Source organism: Taudactylus pleione, unplaced genomic scaffold (genome assembly GCF_031769625.1).
Source record: "Taudactylus pleione unplaced genomic scaffold, aTauple2 ptg000749l, whole genome shotgun sequence".
Taxonomy (NCBI): domain Eukaryota; kingdom Metazoa; phylum Chordata; class Amphibia; order Anura; family Myobatrachidae; genus Taudactylus; species Taudactylus pleione.
This window is the reverse complement of record NW_028285151.1, coordinates 790,564-811,982: the sequence shown is the minus strand read 5'-3', so window position 1 is coordinate 811,982 and position 21,419 is coordinate 790,564. Positions and strand designations below refer to the sequence as shown.

Sequence of the window (21,419 nt, the reverse complement as noted above, 5' to 3'; positions counted from 1 at the left end):
ATGGAGATTTCACACCTGTAAAAAGCCGTGGCTAATAGTATTGCACGCTACGCACGAAAAGTCCTCACTTGTGCAAAGTTATCGCGGCTAACTGAATCCGGCCCTTAATTGGGAGCATCTTTACTCTATGATGAGCGCAAGTGTATTTGCATAATAAATGCATACAGCAGGTCACAAGATGACTTTGAACTGCAGACCTTCACTATATTCCAAATTGCTTTGATAAATATATTGCAGCACAGTATAAAATGAGCAGGGACATTTCAATTGTGTGGTTATTAAATTCCAGCCAAAAAAACCCCCCAAAAAAGACATTATTGTATGATTATGCAAACACTGAATCCATACTAAGACATATGAATAAGGATATATATATATACTCACGTCAACTTCTTCTGTAGTATAGTTCCCATCTCTTTCTGAATTTGGAAGAACCAAGAACAGTGGGATGTTGAGGTCTCTGTGACTTACAGATGTGGTAGTCAGAAGCCATTGTGGAGGAGCCAGGGGCATCCTAAGTGTTTAAGAACCTAAAAGTTAATTTCCAAGGAAATCCCATAAATACCAACCCCATGTTTCATGCTGCCCGTCATCGTTGCCCCTCTTATTAATGTGTGGCCAGCTTCCTGCACAGACACTGCTGTAGTATATACATTGTTCCTTCCTGGAGCAAAGTCATGTGAGACAGGAGGAAGTAAAAGCATCAATAAGCAGTCACACCCGAATCATGTCACTAGCCCGACAGAGAAAAGCCACAAGAAAGATAACCCATTTCTAATAGTGTGGACAGCTCTAACTATAATGAATTTTACTACACTACCTATGTGTCAAGGCATGTTGGGAATTTGTGTATGGTATGGCAAAATTTACTAAGCGGCAGGTTCTAAACCCCGGCGGTATAGTGGCGGTTTTGCAGCAGTTTCTAAATGACAGCCCTGTTCTATTCTTTTCTAAAATGTGTTTTGACTACGGTTTGGCTATCTGCAGATTTACTAAGGCCAAAACCACTGCAAAACTGCCATCAAAACACATTTTAGAATAGAACAGGGCTGTTACTTAGAAACCGCTGCAAAACCGCCACCAACCCCCCGGGGTTTAGAAGAGAATAGAACTCGCCGGTGTTTACAACCCGCCGCTTAGTAAATTTTGCCCTTTATCTCCATTGCAATCAATGTAGAACACACAAAAACAAAAAGTACTATAAACGTATAAAGGGACTACAATTTATGAGAAAGAAGAAACATAAGTATAGTAAATCACAGTACAAAAGTATGCAAACATTTTGCCTTTTTGTTTTCCTTATTAAATTTCAGTAGTTGGAGTTCTCCAGAGATTATTACTGCACTTCATAAGAATGATGACAAACCATCTATTGCTTTCTAATCACACATACATAATTATGTAAGTTTATAACAAAAAGTGTTCAGTATGTTAATTTGCATATTAGTAATTCAGAAGTGACAATGCTCTGTATACAGTAAATCCGGTTAGACAGGTCTATTCATACAAGACAGAAGAATGTTCATTAAGAAAACATTTTCCTGTACATGTGTTTTTATTTAATTGTTAAGACACCGCAAAGTAATTGTAGCGCCTTACAAGAAATACACAGATATATACATAGTGACAGTGGAAGTTGACATATCATACGTGCAATACCATATAAACGGACACATGTAGGGAACTATTTATTAAAAAATATTTGCACTTACATGTAACCATTAAGGTTCCCCAGGATGTAACAAGAAGGGACCACAGCAGATATCTCCAAGATCTGCCATAGTCTCTCCATTTCTGACAACAGACGCAGCCCTCATATGGGTCTCATTCCAGAGTTGTCCCCAGCAGCTTTCGCCATCTCTAGATGGCGATAGCCGCTGTAGCCTATAGACTACAGATTGCCTAAATTTCCGGGAGAGGGTTCCATGGGAACGCTCCCCGGCAATGGCCGTGGCACATGTTATCCAGATGGTTATTAAGTTGAAATTCTTAGGAAAAAGGGGTACGGGGAGACCCTAAGCACTGGTACCAAAAAAACAATGTATATAAAGAGAAAGAAGGCAGATATAACTCCACTATAATGAAGGAAGTCACTGCAAGAGATGTATCCCAGCGCAATAATAGCAAAAAGGAGGTGCACCCATGAGAGTAAAATATAGTCGAATGAAAGAAAGAGAAGTGCTCTCTTTTGTTGGGGCACAATATCCGCCTATATAGTATAAAACTTAACTTTTAATAAGTAAATGGTGTAAGACAGGGACTAACAAGACTAGACAACAAATAACAAAAATAAGCTAAATATCCAATCGATACGTAGGAGAAGGTATCAATGACCGTCATGTCTCAGATAAAAATAGTACATGAGGGCATAGCAGCATATAAGCGACAATGATTGAACTATGCCTAGTAACCAATGATATGTGCTATTATAGCGAGAGTATATGATCGATTTGATAGGTGAACATATATAAAACAATGCATAATAATTGAACAGATAAGCTCTGAAATAAAGACTGGAACATTAATCTGCAGTATCAATACATGATGATCAAAACAAGGTGCCGGGTATTCACTTTATGTAAGTGAGCATTCCAGACAGTAAACCACCCCAATGGCATTACAGTTAAAAAATTGCTTTATTTCTAAGGTATTATTGTAACTGTAATGCCATTGGGGTGGTTTACTGTCTGGAATGCCTGTGTCATAAGAAATATGTAGGCATGACTACGAGACTTTTTAAGAATAGACTTCTTGAACATATTGGTAATATAAGAAATGCTGCCACTGATTCCCAGAAAAAGAAACTTACCTCCGTGGCAAGACACTTCCTGAAGAAACATGGTGGTTCTCCTACAAGCCTTAGAGCTTTTGGTTTAGAACACGTGAGACTAGGCATTAGGGAAGGTGACCCGACTAAGGTCCTCCTACAGAAAGAGAGTGAATGGACCTTTAAATTACAGACCGTGCAACCTTTTAGGCTAAATGAATATATCACATCCCACATCTCCAATTCCTCTGCATTTAATTCTTCAGATACGTCAACATCACAATTACTATATGGTTTAAATTCATATTGATTATATGATCTCTCTAGGAGACCATCTGTTTATCTTGTTATCCCAACAATAAGTTTATAGGGACTTGTTTAAACTTGTATGACTCATACATCAATTCCTTTTTTTAGCCTTTATTAATATCCTATTATATAATTTTATTATTTTATTCCATTCATCATAATATTCAAATCCTACACTATACGTATTATATTCATTTTCTTTTGTTTTCACTGTACTTAATGTTGCACTGCTTATTCGGTCGTAATTACTTTTATATTTAATGATATACTATATAGCAATTACTCACCTCTTGTATTACACTTTATTTATCACTATGTACATACAGTCAGGTCCATAAATATTGGGACATTGACAGAATTGTCATATTTTGGCCTCTATTCACCACCACAATGGCTTTGAAATTAAACAAACAAGATGTGCTTTAACTGCAGACTTTCAGATTTAATTTGAGGGTAATTACATCCAAATCAGGTGAACGGTGTAGGAATTACAACGGTTTCTATATGTGCCTCCCACTTTTTAAGGGGCCAAAAGTAATGGGACAAACTAAACAATCCTAAATCTAACTTTCACTTTTTAATACTTTGTTGTAAATTCTTTGCAGGCAATTACAGCCTGAAGTCTGGAATGCATAGACATCACCAGACGTTGGGTTTCATCCCTGGTGATGCTCTGCCAGGCCTCTACTGCAAATGTCTTCCTGCTTGTTCTTGGGGCATTTTCCCTTCAGTTTTGTCTTCATCAAGTGAAATGCATGCTCAGTCGGATTCAGGTCAGGGGATTGACTTGGCCATTGCATAACATTCCACTTTTTAGCCTTAAAAAACTCTTTAGTTGCTTGTACAGTATGCTTCGGGTCATTGTCCATCTGCACTGTGAAGCGCCGTCCAATGAGTTCTGAAGCATTTGACTGAATATGAGCATATAATATTGCCCAAAACACTTCAGAATTCATTCTGCTGCTTTTGTCAGCAGTCACATCATCAATAAATACAAGGGAACCAGGCACATTGGCAGCCATACATGCCCACGCCATGACACTACCACCACCATGCTTCACTGATGAGGTGGTATGTTTTGGATCATGAGCAGTTCCTTTCCTTCTCCATACTCTTCTCTTCCCATCACTGTGGTACAAGTTGATCTTTGTCTCATCTGTCCATAGGATGTTGTTCCAGAATTGTAATGGCTTTTTTAGATGTTGTTTGGCAAACTCTAATCTGGTCTTTCTGTTTTTGTGGCTCACCAATGGTTTACATCTTGTGGTGAACCCTCTATATTCACTCTTGTGAAGTCTTCTCTTGATTGTTGACTTTGACACATATACATCTACCTCCTGGAGAGTGTTCTTGATTTGGCCAACTGTTGTGAAGGGGTTTTTCTTCACCAGGGAAATAATTCTTCTGTCATCCACCACAGTTGTTTTCCGTGGTCTTCCGGGTCTTTTGGTGTTGCTGAGCTCTCCAGTGCGTTCTTTCTTTTTAAGAATGTTCCAAACAGTTGATTTGGCCACACCTAATGTTTTTGCTATCTCTCTGATGGGTTTGTTTTGATTTTTCAGCCTAATGATGGCTTGCTTCACTGATAGTGACAGCTCTTTGGATCTCATATTGAGAGTCGACAGCAACTGATTCCAAATGCAAATGTCACACCTAGAATCAAGTCCAGACCTTTTACCTGCTTAATTGATAATGAAATAACGAGGGAATAGCCCACACCTGTCCATGAAATAGCTTTTGAGTTGATAGTCCCATTACTTTTGGCCCCTTAAAAAGTGGGAGGCACATATAGAAACCGTTGTAATTCCTACACTGTTCACCTGATTTGGATGTAATTACCCTCAAATTACATCTGAAAGTCTGCAGTTAAAGCACATCTTGTTTGTTTCATTTCAAAGCCATTGTGGTGGTGAATAGAGGCCAAAATATGAAAATTCTGTCAATGTCCCAATATTTATGGACCTGACTCTATGTCATATATATTTTCCACCTTTTCCAACATTAGACTATTAAGAATATATTTATAGACATACACTGTACTTTTATATAATGACTTTGGATTTATCCTTCTGTATATTTTATGATATACATTTTTGTTTGTTAATTTATCCATTTATTTATTTTTATTCTTTATATAATGTAACTGTTTCATATAAATAACTTCAACTCATTGTTTAACCAAGTTCTCCTAATATACTAACTTAGTTTCTCTCAAGTACTATCTACGGAGATCAGTCACCATGGATACGTGGCTATCAGGCTGACTGCCAATAGAAACAGACTTGTTTCTCAGCCCTGCACCCAATTGGCCATATGTGTACACAAAAGAGGCCAGCCCTCCGTGACATCACGGAGCTCACTGACGAAGCTGTAGGTGAGACGTGCATCTGCTGCTTGTTTACTGGGAGCCCCCGGAGTGCATGTGGGGACTCCCGCTCTCTGAACTCTCCGCCGTCACACACACACACAGGTATCTCCCCTGTCCTTTTCAATGGACATCCGGACTGCACCACTTAATTTTCTGTTCCCACTGCGCTGTCTATTGATATCAGTGGGGTGAGGTGTGTTTATTGCAGAGAACGGCGCTGCTCCGTTCTTTCACTTCCTTTCATGGTGCTAATAGTACCAATTGTCACTAATATCTATCAGCTGATTATATCTTTTCCTATATCTGACAGGGATGGTTATTTATTTTGCTATGACTTACTGTTCATCTCTGGATATTCTCACTCCCCTAGTGTTCCACCAGTAAACCAGTATTTATATACCTGGCTTTAGGTGGACATACACGGGTGACAGTATATGTCCGTAATCTCACACCCTCATGGTATATGTGGTGGGTCCGCTCATATGCCATTTAATACTGGTGTACATAGGATACAGAAGCCACCTATCCCCTTACCTTAAGTGAGTGGTACCTTTACTGCGTCATCTCTATTTATAATGAATCTGTCATAGATACTGGATTCACCTTTGATATATAGTTTGTGGACTACTACCTGTTACAGGATGATTAGATATATGTACTGCATATAAGGTTAAATATCTACAAGATCTATGTTGGTGGAATCATTTAGTCCACATTGCATATGACACACACACACACACACACACACACACGATTTGGTTAGATTTCTCTTTTTTCATCTACAGTGAGAGATACCAGACTGTTCAATTTTGACTCAAACATTTTTGATACCGGTCATAATTTTCTGTGTTTTAGTGTGTTGACACCAATATATGGTGACCCATATATGCTCACCTACATAAAGTGAATAATTATACATTTACATAGTGCCCTATTGGTTATTGAATTTACCCGGCACCTTGTTTTGGTCATCATGTATTGATACTGCGGATGAATGTTCCAGTCTTTATTTCAGAGCTTATCTGTTCAATTATTATGCATTGTTTTATATGTGTTCACCTATCAAATCGATCATATACTCTCGCTATAATAGCACATATCATTGGTTACTAGGCATAGTTTGATCACTGTCACTTATATGCTGCTATGCCCTCATGTACTATTTTTATCTGAGACATGACGGTCATTGATACCTTCTCCTATGTATCGATTGGATATTTAGCTTCTTTTTGTTATTTGTTGTCTAGTCTTGTTAGTCCCTGTCTTACACCATTTACTTATTAAAAGTTAAGTTTTATACTATATAGGCGGATATTGTGCCCCAACAAAAGACAGTACTTCTCTTTCTTTCGGTTATTAAGTTGAGATTGCTTAGTGGATGTGCCCCTTTACTAAAGCTGACTGTGAAACTACTGCACGATTACGACATTGTAATCATGCTGTCGTTTCACAGTCTGTGCTGTGCCTACACTGAACGATCAGTCGTTCAGTGTAGGCACCCTCCCTCATCCCCGAACTTGGCCAATCTGTCGTTATCGGCAGATTGACCAGCATGTTTGGGCAATGATAGATGTCAAAAAAAGACCAGCGGGAGTGCGCATCGCTGGTTGTTTTTGACATTTGCATGCCCGATTAACGAGCGATTGAATGATAACGATGTTGTTACTCTTCAATCGCTGTTTAATCGGATAGTGGATGTGCGCGTTTAGAAAACAAAAGTACAGCTGTAAAAGAGCACAAGCAAACCATGTAATCTGTAACACCTCCAAAGGGACTCAAAAGAGGGCTGAAGCAGTCAATACAAAAAAAAAAAACAAGTTTAAGTAAAAGTTTGAAAAGTGGGCATAGTACACTTGGAAACCATGGAGAAACTCAAGTGCTCCTGACTCATCACATGCATTAAGGGTAAACCAACCAGTAATCTACAACAAAAACAGAATAACTAGGTGCAGATTGTTTTCTGAGGCCCTTCCAAGGACTGGGCAGGGGGCATGCAACTTGAACTGTATGCGTCAGACAAGTACGTGCATTTGTGCAAATAAGTGACACAGGGCTTATGTTTCTATGGTTCGGTAATAAAATTTACTTTTCAGTTCTAGAATGGGAAACTTGATTTGCCTACAGTTTGTGTGGTGATAGTCACTAACTGCAACATAATTATTTCTGCGTAAAATGTGCCCATCTCTCGAGCCATACATAACTGAAAGCCCACATTCAGCTTTTAGAAATGATCCACTTAAAAAAGGGTTGTGTCTACTTTTGTGGGACTACAGACACACATGCAAATGTGCATGGTGGAAATCCCCCCCCCCTCAAAAAAGTGTGCATATAAGTGGTCTTACCTGCAAATAGAAATGCAAGGACGGCACTTAAAGCAATCTGTTTTTTATTTTTTTCCCCATGAGCTTTCAATGGCCAGATCAGAGTGGCACTGTTACCTGAGACGTTTTCTCAGACGCTCACCTAGAAGTACCAAGTTTAAAAGCTAGCTCTTGAAACGCAAAAGTGGCCAGGCCAGTGTATACATTGCACAATCCGAGCATAGCTAGATCAAGGATTCCATGCTGAAGACAGCAAAAATCAGAGCGACAATATTTAGAATGTAATGGACAAAGGGATTGATGACTTGGACAATGCTCTTTTAGAACAAAATAAATAGGTTAATTTTTATTTTTAAAAACAATACAAAAACTATAATCACTGCGCTGATACTATGGTTTGTTAATATTAATAATTCATTAAATGGTTTTCTCTTTATTATATAAACAGGCGGCTTGTTTAATCAAAACAAAAATATCTTTCCATAAAGAGAAGGTTCACATAAATATCAACACTATCCCATTTGACATTAGGATCCAATTTCATCAGAATATATGGAATAAAATACTAAAAATGGCTAATTGAGCTTCCCAAAGTCGTACAGCGCATCAGGTCACTGTTACAATCTGCAACAAAATAGTTAGTGAATCTGATGTAAGCACATGTAGCAAACATGTAGCTTTCTTTAGGAAGAATTTTCCTCAACAGATCAGGCAAACCAGTCAGTTGTAAAAACTTGTTAAACAGATAATCTGTTTAGTACTGGCATCCCAGTATGAGAAATATAGTTTGAAACATGCAATAGGTTTCTTTAAACACAGTTAATTACCTCTCCATATATGAGCTAGATACACTTATTTGCGCGCTGTTAATAGTCAGTCCGCTGTGATAGTGTGGCCACACTACGGGGGGCCGTAAGCTGGATACTCCTTATCTTTACACAGAGCAGTGGCTGGAAGTAGTAATATGCTGTGAATGAATGCTTGGCCGCAGTGCCGTAACTAGACTTTTTGGTGCCCTGTGCCATAGAGAAGTGGCGCCTCCTACCCCCATTTTTTAAATAAGGACATAAGATAGTGCACCTGAAAAAGAGCAATGGCCTCATGAGGAAGGGGAGGTCAGGAGATGCTGGGGATAAAAGAAGATGAAGCTACAAGTGAGAATGATAATAAACAAAAAAAATTGACAGGCCCAAACAGCATAACGCACACAAACATTTACTTACGACTGTCAGATGCTTGGAAGGTTCTGGTAAATGGAGAACAGCAAAGTTCTATATAGTGTAACCTGCAAAAGACAAAAAAAAATAAAAATGTAACAATGGAAAATTAATAAATGTAAAAAAGCATAAAAATAAATAAATAAAATTAATGTGCATATTTTAATGAGAGCTCACTAAGATCACCCACAGGCTAGTTACCATATCTGTATATGCCCAACAGGAGAAGATATTTTGTGAATCTAATGCATACTAGCGTTACAGTTAGGCTTTTTTAGCGGGGCGCTGCCCCTGCCATATTTCTAAAGGGCAAAAAGCACCCTGCCTCCGGTGCGGCTCCCCGCTGAAACAGCCTGCGGGTGTCGTTCACACCGGTAGGTCGCGGTGTCCCATGGGTGGGGGGAATACTGTGGTGTAGCGGATGCACCCGGCATCCATTCACACTAACAGCAACGCTTGGGGGCAGCAAGTGCTGGGCACGCCCCCAAGAGGGCCAAAAAGGGGACGCATCTTAAATACACGCCCCTTTTCAGGCGAGCACAGATGTGCCCTTTCTCTAGGTCCGGCGCCATGCCCAGCGCCGGAACTAGAGTTAACACTAGAATACTGAAGATATATCAGAGCTGCTTAATATCTGCTCCTAACAATCCCCATTTGTGACTTTTTGCATTCTCAAATGCAGTGACATGCGGTGAGGTCAATGGCTGGGCACACATGGAGATGGGTCTGAGTGCTGGGAGGCTGTCTCACCCCATACTCACTAACTCTCCCCTCACTACACGAAGCTTCACTGGCCATTAATTATCCTACCTGATTCACTGTGTCTTCTCTTGCTTCTGCTGACTGAGCTCCGATCTCTAAACACTGCAGTGCACTACCTGGTTACATGACACATCAAAGGTGTCCATCAGTGCTCAAGGCATGCCCCCCCCCACCCATACTCAGAGGCATACCTCTGTTAGCTTTCTTTCTATGCAGCTTACTGCCCATGGTGTGGCCCCACCCCCAGCTCTGCAAGCAGTGTCTGACTATACAGAAGCAAGGCTGAGCTGTTGCTTCCTCATCTCTCATCTCCCTGCAGTCCTAGGGAGCTCCACCAAGCTGGTAAGTGTTAACTATATAAATAATTGCAATAAACAAAAAAGATGTTTATAAGTTAGAAATATCTTCTTTATATTATTCTAATAATTTTTTATAGAAAATCTAAGGTGTATGACAGGGGGCGCTCTGCCTACCCTGACGGCACATCCCTGCTGATTAAGCATTAATGTAACGGTGCCTTTGATTCCTCCTACGTAGAAAACAGTGCCAGCGGCTAACACTTGCTATTTGCACTCAATAAAAATACATGATACAATAAAAGGGAAGACATTTAACAAAACTTTCAATAGACTGAATGTGTCTCCAATTTGACTGCAGACATATTACAGTATATTAGCCAAATGTAATAATGCCGTTATTTAGTAGGTGGACTGAATTAACACACCCCAAGGTATACCTTGTTACCTGTTGGCTAATGAGCCATTGCGGTCTCAATTTCCTATTCTAATCAATCAACTGAAAATGGATTTCGATTAATTTGGAGATGAAAAATGCAAATACTAGGTTAGTGTGGTTGAAAACCATCAATTTAGCGATTATAAAATAAATATACAAATAGATTTTTGTTTCTGGCCTTAAAGAAAGCATGAAAAAAACTGTTCTCCCCAAATTCTCATTTCTGTTCTCTCCTTTCAAATTCTCTCTGACGAAGTCCATTTGTGTGACAAAACATGTTTGGGGTTGCCTGGAGCTAACATCGTTTGGTGTCTCAGTTGGTGCTAAGGAGGGGTGGCTATTCAAATGAACCGTTCGCTCTTTGCGGTCTGTTCACGCCTCTAGGTCTGAACGAGCGAACAAAACTTGCGGTCGTTTTTTGGGAAACTACGCCCCCTGGCCGCTCGCATCCTACGTCATGTCCGCTATTTATTAGATTAATCGAGTACATCGACCAGGGTATGAACTGCTCGCTATTCTTGTGGTTGGTTTTTGCTACCACAATTTTGCGAGCAGTTCTGGCTATAAAATAACCCAGGGACGTGGTCAATGATGCTGCTGTTTTAATTATGCACACCCATAAAACGCCCGTTTTGACCTTTAAGCACGCCTGTGTTCGGATCTCCACTCCCCGTTTTCAAGCACCTTCCCCTGTTACCACCCACATACGCCTCTTTCTGTCACTCAAATTATCAGGCATTCGCTATTTTGCGAGCACATGAATTTCGACCACACTGACTGGTTCGCGCATGAGTATAACGATCCGTACGCATGCGCAGTTGGGCAAACATCGCTCGGAGCGAACGAGCGGCTGCTTACGAGCGGCTCTGAATCAGGCCCACAGTCCATAAAAAAAATTGCACACATTGTTTCAATAATTGGGTGCAGGGTCAATAGATCTTCGTACAAAAAAAAAAAAAAAAAAAAAAAAAAAACTTAACTGCATCCATAGGAGTGGTCAAAGTAAACGAGCACACCAGCCTTGTAGCAAAAAAAATCAATACATTTATTTTAAAGTAGAAAAAAGCCAACTAGCTGCATTTCTAGATATTCAATGGCATGTCAATACTTATCAAAGTAGTGCAGTGTCAAGAATAATGATAGCTTCCAGTCCCAGTGGTTCAATCTCTTGAACCACTGGATGGATTTTATTGGGGTTTTCATTATTCTATGCAGCATTGGTTGAGGAAGGTTCAGGTGTCCGAAACATTAATTTGTGACAAAAAGGAGCAGAGCAGTGAAGATTTTAGTGAAGCAAGTCACAGAAAAAAAATCTTCCACCAAGCTGCTGTATAGGAGCTGGCCAGGGTGCTGAAACAGAAAAAGCACCTGAAACTGAAGCAAGTCCCAGAACAAAACTGTTGTGCTGTGTGAGTTACTGACTGCTGCATTGACAAGGGCTGCTCTCCGATTCGCTCTCTGAGGCAGTGAGAGCCAATCAGAGATAGCAATGTGTCCTGTTGCTTAGCAGCAGCCTAGAGAAGGGAATGAGTCAGGGACTGAGCATGGTTACATCTGAGGCAGACAGAGTGGGAGACAGCCTCCAACTAACCCATGAAGATGCCCTGATGCAGACACAGTAGCCAATAAGGATCCAGGGGAGGCATTGCTATCAGGAATTAATAAATAAAAAAACAAAACCATCAGAACACCATCTAATGATTTCCATTCGATGGTGGCAAACATCGAACTGCTACCATTGTAACAAAAACATCAATGATTGGTAACCATCTGATTCCATCAGTTGTGGTGACACTGGTAAGATGCACGGGGCAGGAGTGAGAAGCAGGGGGTTGTGGTGAGATGCAGGGGACTGTGGTGACATAGCGTAGGCTGTTATGAGATGCCGGAGGCTTTGGGGAGAGGATATTGCTCCAGTGTGAAGCCGGGGTGGGTCGCTAGTATATACACATATGTGAGAAAATTCTATGCATGTTGATAAAACTGGGTGTAAGATGACCACTACTGCCAATCTTATGATAGCAATAGCAGGCAACTGTACCGAGAAGAGATCCGGCTGCTCATCCCATGTTAGGAGGTTGTATGGGTTTATAGTAAATTATTACGGTCACATAATTGAAATGTTGCTTCCCTACTAAATACTTAACACAAATCATCTTCCTATCTCAGTCAGACATAATCCAATGTAAAGATGTATAGTCCATATGACTAAGTAATAAAAATTAAAAAACAAAAAACAGAACAGACTGTCACAAGGGAGCACCCGACAAACAATGCGATAAGCGCCGATGCTCCCGGCTACTTAATAGCTGGGTAGCAAATAAGAATCTGCCTACCATAGATAAAAGGCTGTTTCTGGGTGGCTGTCTGATCAAGTTGTCAGGTTCACTGAAGCTTACGTTACTGTGAGTTGGGTGTCCCTTGAGAGTGGATCGCTCCATCCATAGGAATTTGTTTTCTATATGAATTAACCATCTTCAGAGTGAATTATATCAGACCAAGAAAGGAAGATTTTAGGTAAGTAGTAGGGAAGAAATATTTATTTATAAATTACAAGGGCCATAATAATTAAGGCGGCAATAGTAATGAATTATTTCAGGCCATGGGGCACTATTCTTTATTTACAATACTACTCTTGCTGCACTACAAGTGCAAGTATGCACTGGTGCACACTGCCCCTTGTAATGCCAAAACAGTGTGCGATATATTTTAAAAGCATTGCCCAGGTACTCACAGACCAGGGGTATCAGGAGGGTCTAGTGCTACTCAGCAATTGTTCTAGTCCGAAGTAGGCTGGACTTGTAGAAAATCTAAGAAGGGTTAAGTTGTTTTTTTTTTAACTTAATTTATTGTATATATCACCAGTGTTCTCCCCAGAAAATGTTGCCAGCCGGGTGGCATCAACTAGCAGCCGGGTGAGGGCCTTCGTGCAAAATGGGGTGTAGCGTCACATGGAGGGGGTGTAGCCACACAATAATACCAATTCACATTATGCCCACACAGTATGGCCCCTTTATTGCCCATTAAATACACTGTATGGCCCCTTATTGCACACTATGCCCACACAGTATGGCCTCTTATTGCCTTTTGCAGCATTTGCATGCTGCACACAGATGTGATCACACTTATCAGTAAATCACAGAAAGGCTGAGTGGTCCCCCATAGCGTCACACACTGCCCCCATAGCCACATACACATACAGTAGCTGGACGCACACAGACTGCCCTCACACAGTAGCTGCACGCACACACACTGTCCCCACACAGTAGCTGCACGCATGCACACACAGCCTTACTGACAGGGACATCCCTTACTGACAGATACCACTTTCACTGGGATGTAATCAGGACCCCGACGGTCAGAATGCAGATGGTCACAATCCGGACAGTGGCATTACTGGCATACCGATGGTCACAATCCAGACGGTGGGTATTGGGGTTAGGTTTAGGCACTAGGGGGTGGGTTAGTGTTGGGCTGCGGCAGGGTGCGGTTAGGGTTAAGGCTAAAGATTGGGGTTAGTATACTTAGCAAATTCCGTCGGGATGCTGCTGTCGGTAGTCTGACCTTCGGCATTTTGACCATCAGGATCCCTTACCCAACCCATCTCACCATTCAGATCTACTAACAAGCGACAGTTTGACACATACAGTGCCTTGCAAAAGAATTCATCCCCCTTGGCTTTTTACCTTTTTTGTTACATTACAAGCTGTAATTTATTTATTTTTTTAATCTGAATTTTATGTGATGGATCTGCACAAAATAGTCTAATTTGGTGAAGTGAAATGAGAAAAAAAAAAAAAAATATAAAAAAAGAATCTTTAGAAATAAAATTCTGAAAATTGACATGTGCATATGTAATCACCTCCTTTGCTATGAAGCCCCTCAAAAGTTCTGGTGCAACCAATTACCTTCAGAAGTCACATAATTAGTAAAATTAAGTCCGCCTGTGTAAAATCTAAGTGTCACATGATCTGTAAGTATAGACACACTTTTTCTGAAAGGCCCCAAAGGCTGCAACACCACTAAGCAAGAGGCATCACACCATGAAGACCAAGGAGCTCTCCAAACAAGTCAGGGACAGAGTTGTTGAGAAGTACAATTCTGGGTTGGGTTATAAATAAATATCCAAATCTTTGATGATCCCCCGGAGCACCATCAAATCCATCATCATCAAATGGAAAGAACATGGTACCACAACAAATCTGCCAAGAGAGGGCCACCCACCAAAAGTCACAGACCGGGCAAGGAGGGCATTAATCATAGAGGCAGCACAGAGACCAAAGGTAACCCTGAAGGAGCTGCAGAGTTCCACAGCAGAGACTGGTGTATCTGTGCATGTGACCACAATAAGCCGTACACTCCATAGAGCTGGGCTTTATGAAACAGTGGCCAGAAAAAAACCATTACTTAGTGATAGATATAAGACACGATTTGAGTTTGCCAAAAGGCATGTGGGCGACTCCCCAAATATATGGAGGAAGGTGCTCTGGTCAGATGAGACTAAAATGGAACTTTCGGCCACCAAGGAAAATGCTATGTTTGGTGCAAACCCAACACATCCCATCACCCCAAGAACACCATCCCCACAGTGGTGGCAGCATCATGCTGTGGGGATGTTTTTCAACAGCAGGGACTGGGAAACTGATTCGAGTTGAGGGAAAGATGGATGGTGCTAAATACAGGGATATTCTTGAGCAAAACCTGTTTTAGTCTGCCTGTGATTTGAGACTGGGACGGAGGTTCACCTTCCAGCAGGACAATGACCCGAAGCATACTGCTAAAGCAACACTCGATTCCAATTGAGAATCTGTGGTCAGATTTGAAGATTGCTGTTGACAAGCGGAAACCATCCAACATGAAGGAGCTGGAGCAATTTTGCCTTGAGGAATGGCCAAAAATCAGGGACAAAATGTGGCAAGCTCATAGAGAGACTTATCCAAAGCAACTGGCAGCTGTAATTGCCGCAAAAGGTGGCTCGACAAAGTACTGACTATAAGGGGGTTAAAAATAGTTATGCACGCTGAAGTTTTCTGTTATGTTGTCCTAAATGTTGTTTGATTCACAATATAAAAAAAGAAACAAAAAAAAACAAAACTTCACAGTTGTAGGCATGTTCTGTGAATGAAATGATGCACACCTTCAAACAATCCATTTTAATTCCAGGTTGTGAGGCAACAAAACATGAAAAATGCAAAGGGGGTGAATACTTTTGCAAGGCACTGTACATGTAGTAGTATATATACACACCTTCCACATTTAAAAATCAGGATTGCGGTTTAAAATAATTTGCTTTGATGTATACTTTTGCCATTAATAAATTGTAACAATTACAAGCAGTACATAAAAAAAGAACAAGAAAACATGCAGTTTTTATAAATATCCTGCAGATCTTTTACAAGCAACACATAACAATTACTATACTGGAAACAGAAGGAAAACAGTTGTATGTATTAGACACCTTAAGTATGTCTTATGGAGTACTGTACATGTAAAAATTGCAAGTCTAATAGAGACTTGGGGGCATATGTATTAAAGCTTGATGCGAGATAAAATTGTGAAATATATATCACCAACCAATCAGCTCCAAACTATAATTTCTTGAACACAGCCTGCAAAATGTAAGTTAGAAGCTGATTGGCTGGTGATATATATCTCACTTCAAGCTTTGATACATTGATCTCTGCATTATTTTGGGAATCTCTTTTCTAATTACACCATTGTATTAACAGATTTACTTTCCTAAAATCAAAATGTCTTTAGACTAATCTAAAAGAATAAAATATGTACTAATAATATAGGTTATACATCTCTAAAAAAAACTTTATTCACCATTAAGGATGTCTTAAGAGGAAAACTAGAAGAATTCAAAACACTTGTTTTTTTACTTTAACTTGGGATTTACTAAACATAACCCTCAAATGTTTGGTGCAGGAATAAGGCAACACTTTTCACAAAGCTAGCCCTGGGGGTTTCATAGACCCTCCAACATGACCCCTTCTACCCTGTACAATATGCTCTGCTCCTGGACTTCCCTCTTACTTTATGATAACTGTCAACTGTGTTGAACTAATTAATGAGAACTGTGTTTAAACTTTAAACGACTGCAATCATAAATTAAGTGGGAAGTCCAGAAGCAGAGCATGTTGTACCTGGTGAAGGGGGCCATGCTAGAGGGTACGGTCTCATAGGAGAAGTCTACATGTAACAATCTTAATAAATTCTGAAACCAATAGGTGAGCAGGGCAGAGAGTATGCATTACCTATGTGCTGCTGTGGGGTGGTCCTGCGGGCACTCTCTGGTTAGGACAAGCAGCACACGGCAGCTAGAACCATGCCGGGGACCTACGGTAAGCTGCTCCGGGAAGTATATTACATCGATCGCTCTCTCTGATCAGCTGACCTCAGTACTATGCTGAGGACATGAATCCTTAATACCACGCCCACTGCACGCTAAATGAGGAAATGGGCGTGGTTTCACTTAAAGTGAGCGCAGCAGTCTCTTTATAGACTGCAGAGTCGTCGATGCTGTGTGTTACCGCTAGGAGTAGTACGAGTGGTGAACGTGTAACACCAGGTATGTATATTATCTTGGCTGTAACACCGGCAGCTGCAGATATACAAATTTCGGCAAATTTGTATGTGGCTGATGTAGAACACTGTCTCGGACATTAACAGGTTAACCATAGGCTCCACCCCACAGGTGTCGGCTAGAAGAGGCTTTATCACATGACCTTCTCACTGCTTCACGTGATCAGCGAGATGGCAGCCTCTTGCTGGTGGCTCTTGTTTGCGGTATGGCTGCCTGCTGCGAGCCGGGCTCAGAGCCCCGTGGTTTCGGTCGTCCTGGACCCGCAGACAGGGAAGCTCAGCACCGTGCCGGAGAAGAGGGCAGACGCCGTGTCTTGGGCTGTGTTAAAGGACAGCATCCTTGAGAATGGGTGAGAGACGGGCGCAATTATCGCAGAGCTATGGGCAGTGCTTGCAGCCCCTTGGCGAGCTTGCACTGATGAAGGCAGGATGGTCACCTGTATGTACAGAGGAAGATGGGGCTGGGAGCTCTGTATAGGGTGAAGGAGATAATGTGGCTATGGGCAGTGTCTGTTTCATGGAGAGTAGGGGACTAACTGGAAGACTTGGGTCTATGAGCTGCGTACAACAGGTTGGCATGCACTGGGGAAGGGTATAGGGAGCTCTGCTGTGAGCTCTGAGTTGAATGGTGGGAACAAGTAACTGCTGTGTGAAATGACTATGGTATAATAGAAAACTGTGTCCATAGCTGGTGCTATGAGCAGTGTACAAAGAATAAGTGATTGCAGATTAGAGGGTTCTATGAGCAATGTTGCTATAAGATGTTTTTAGAGGCCCCATATCCAGTATACATTATTTTGTTGTGACATTTTTACACAGTAAATATTGATCATCTGGCTTAAGATAGATGTTACCATTGAACCATAACCAATGATGTTTGAAAAACTGTTGACTACCAAACATTAATGTTTGAGGATGAAAATATAATTCTCTAAGATGTGGATAACATTTGCAGGAGCTTTTCTGATCTTACCAGTCTAATTTTGCCTTCAGTTGAACCAGGAACAGAAGTATGCACCACATGGGTTGTTTGCTTTCAAGATGGCACTTAAGATTTGAAGTGTTTTGCAGTATTTGCAAGTGGCTGTTTTGTTTGAGCTTCTGAACATCAGCACTTAGAGGGAACACTCAGAGCAGTGAACGTGCAACTTTGGTAGAAGGAAAACATAGATGGGAATAAACATTTACCTCTTACTATCAATGGGCAGAAAGCATTGAACATCTACCTCAATAACGTTTGTAAACACTGTAAATGCATATAAACACTGCAGATTAACTCCTATCCACCACACAGACGTTATGAAGCTGATTAACAAGTCTGCAGTAAAGTGATGGAAACGCAGCAAACAAAGTATACTTGTATATATCTCTCGTTATGACTTTGAGGAAGTGATACATATATTTCTGCACACAGTAGGAATATTATTCCTCTTTATAATGTGTTTTGCTCGCTGTGAGATTGTGTAGCTGGTATTACTGTGTTTTATTTGCAGATGGGCTGTTCTGGAGCTGGAGAGCAATACAAATTATAATGACAGCATCCAGGCTTATGCTGCAGGGGTGGCTGAAGCTGCTGTTTCTCAGCGGGTAAGTATAGAGAATATCATGCACCTGTAAGCTAGTGTTGCTTATGTTGAAAATATCCTTGTTTGGCATTGGCTAAAGCTGGCCACACACTTATCTTTCCAACCATCCACCTACTGAATCTGGGAATCTATGGGAACAAATGACAATCATTTGCTCCCAAACAATGGAAACTGTCACTGAGACAAATTGGTTAAACTACTTTGCCTGAATGACAGTTTATGTCCGTTTTCCAATGTTTGGGAGCAAATGGAAGATTATTTACACACATATTTCACAGCACTTTTCAGAGAGTATTTATAGCAATTTACATCAGTCTCTCCCCCAGTGGAGCTTACAATCTATGTTCCCTACCACATATACACACTAGGGTTACTTTTGTTGTTGACAGCAAAATAGCCTATTATTATATTTTTGTAGTGTGGGAGGAAACTGAAGTACCACGCAGTTGGTGAGCGTTTAACTGAGACCTCGGTGCGGTGAGGTGGTAATGCTAACCATTTTGCAACCACCAAAACTGTAGTTTATGTGGCTTTCTCTGTCAAGGTGCAAAGGCCAACTGACTATTGGTTGATGAGATGTACTGCTTTAAAAAGAACATTAGATCTTTCCAGTTGTATAAAGCTAATCTAGTGCATTTAGGGAAGACTCAATTCAGTAGAATGTTGAATAGCTCCGGGAAGTCTGTCCATCGACCGTGCTGTAAACTCCCAACTAGAGGATTTCTGCTCGCACCCTCCTGAGGTGCGAGCAGAAATCATTTAAACAAGGGTGCTGGTTTCTGGCCTAGTGCATGCACTAACAGCATCATAGCAGGCATTTAAGGCAGAGAATGCCGGTTATCGCGACTTGACATCTGGCTTAAGACACTTGTAACCAGCACGTCCTGACTAAGTGCAGAGCACAGTGCAGTCAATTGAATAACTCTGGGAAATCCTTCCTGGTGCCATTCAAATTGAACTGAATTGAAATCACCCCTAACGAATGATAGTGGGTTTTTTTTTGGGGGGGGGGGGGAGGGGGGCTGTGACTCTCCTGCACAATATTCTTGACTGGAAATAAAGTTCTCATAGTCAATCTAAACTCCGGTAACCTTATATAGTAGTTAAGAAAAGCTTGCTCAGAGACATTGGTCACCATTAGCCAGAGCTGTAACTAGACTTTTTGGTGCCCTATGCCAGAAAGAGCATTGGCGCCCCCCTCCCCCCTATATTTCAAATAGGGACATAAGACTTGAAAAAGGGCCATGACCTCATGGGGAAGGGCCAGGGAAAAGATAGGGGCAGCCAGGAGATGCTGGGGATAAAAGAAGCTACATGTGAGAATGATAATAAACAGAAAATTGACAGGCCCAAACAGCGCCCCCTGCCCTGCCCTGCGGTGCCCTGTGCCATGGCACAGGCCGCACTACCCTAATTACGGCCCTGCCATTAGCATACACTGAAGTGCATCTCAGGTATGAAGTCATGTTGTATTATTTCTAGAAGCTGCTGGTTTATTTTCCTGAAGCTTTTCTCCTGTATTGTATTTTGGGACCACATGCTACTCTAGTTGCAGTGGCAATGCATGGTTGGTTAAAGGGTTTTAAGATAAATGTTTAAAAATATAATTGTTAGCGAACAATTGGAACTTGAGGTAGCTGATTAACAATTGTAGCTGGGGGTGGGGGCAGTCTGCATTTTACTTTAAAGCAGAAACTTTAGAATTTCAGGGGCTTAAAGTTGAAAGGTCATTAGTATTAAAATATATTGTGCTATAGTGGGTTTCTGTCCTGGAAGGCACACTTTGAGGGCAAAAGCTACTTGCTGTAGATTGGGTGACTGACCAAGCCTGCGTCTGGTGTTCTTAAGGTGGGTACACACCTAGCAGATATATCTGCAGATCGAGTGATCTGCAGATATATCTGTAGATTGTGGTCGTGCATATACACTGAACGACCATCATCTTCCAGACAGCCACAGGTCCCGCTGTCCTCCCCACGACTGCTGCTGTATGTGTCCGGGCAGTCGGCAGACCACCTGTACACACTTGCAGATGGACAGATATATCTGCCCATTGGCTGTGCAGCACAGCCGACACGATATGTCTGTGAACGACATTGTTCACAGATGTATCGCTGTATCGCCGACGGGCACCAGATATATTGGCTGATCGTTTAATATATTTGTTGGTGTGTACCCAGCTTTAGTCTCAAATCTATTTTTAAAACAAGTAATTGCTGTATAATGTCTTATTGATGACTGATTGCTTTTAACAAAGATTAATTGTTATGCAGCTTATCTACATGCACTGGATGAATACAATGGTTGGTTACTGTGGCCCTTATAAGTATGAAACTCCATACTGTGAGAGGTTGCGGAATTATCTGCAGGATAACCTAGCCTGGATGCAGGAACAGATGGAAAAAAATGAAGACCAGGAGTATTGGCACCAGGTACAGTGTAGATATGAGAGGATGTTGAATAACTAAATCAATAAGGAAAAAAAAAAATCTTTCTTTTTAGGGTAAATTTTTTATTAGGTATATATTAAAATATCATGTCCAACATGACACCCATGTAGACGAGATGAATGCTGACATACTAATCATGGCGACCTTTCGATTAGGTCAGCCTTTTCATGTCTGTGAGAACTGTCGCCCTAACATACCACACCCATACTTACTCCTTCCTTGTGTAGAGTGTTCTTCCATCCAGGTCTGTAAAGTCGTTGCTGCAGTGGGAGCTGTTTGATGGACAGCTTCGACTGCACCTGCATGCTGGAGATGA

General features: G+C 41.1%; 2 protein-coding genes across 3 annotated transcripts in view; one reads left to right on the top strand and one right to left on the bottom strand.

Annotated features, from left to right (window-relative positions):
* SLC8B1 (solute carrier family 8 member B1) overlaps positions 1–16,896 on the bottom strand; it is a 39,472-nt gene extending 22,576 nt beyond the window's left edge. Inside the window, exons 1-3 of one of the 2 annotated variants that reach the window (XM_088457258.1) lie at positions 16,740–16,896; positions 8,989–9,050; positions 385–514 (exon numbers count right to left, since the gene is read on the bottom strand). In XM_088457258.1, the coding sequence (XP_088313384.1) occupies positions 385–513 (129 nt within the window). In that variant the 5' untranslated portion in view covers position 514; positions 8,989–9,050; positions 16,740–16,896. Of the gene's footprint in view, positions 1–384; positions 653–8,988; positions 9,051–16,739 lie in introns of those variants that run through there. The other variant, XM_088457259.1, reaches the window with a different exon arrangement.
* Positions 16,897–17,199: 303 nt separating this feature from the next.
* PLBD2 (phospholipase B domain containing 2) overlaps positions 17,200–21,419 on the top strand; it is a 44,036-nt gene continuing 39,816 nt past the window's right edge. Inside the window, exons 1-3 of the mRNA XM_088457272.1 lie at positions 17,200–17,417; positions 18,561–18,654; positions 20,927–21,085. Of these exons, the coding sequence (XP_088313398.1) occupies positions 17,206–17,417; positions 18,561–18,654; positions 20,927–21,085 (465 nt within the window). The 5' untranslated portion in view covers positions 17,200–17,205. The remainder of the gene's footprint in view (positions 17,418–18,560; positions 18,655–20,926; positions 21,086–21,419) is intronic.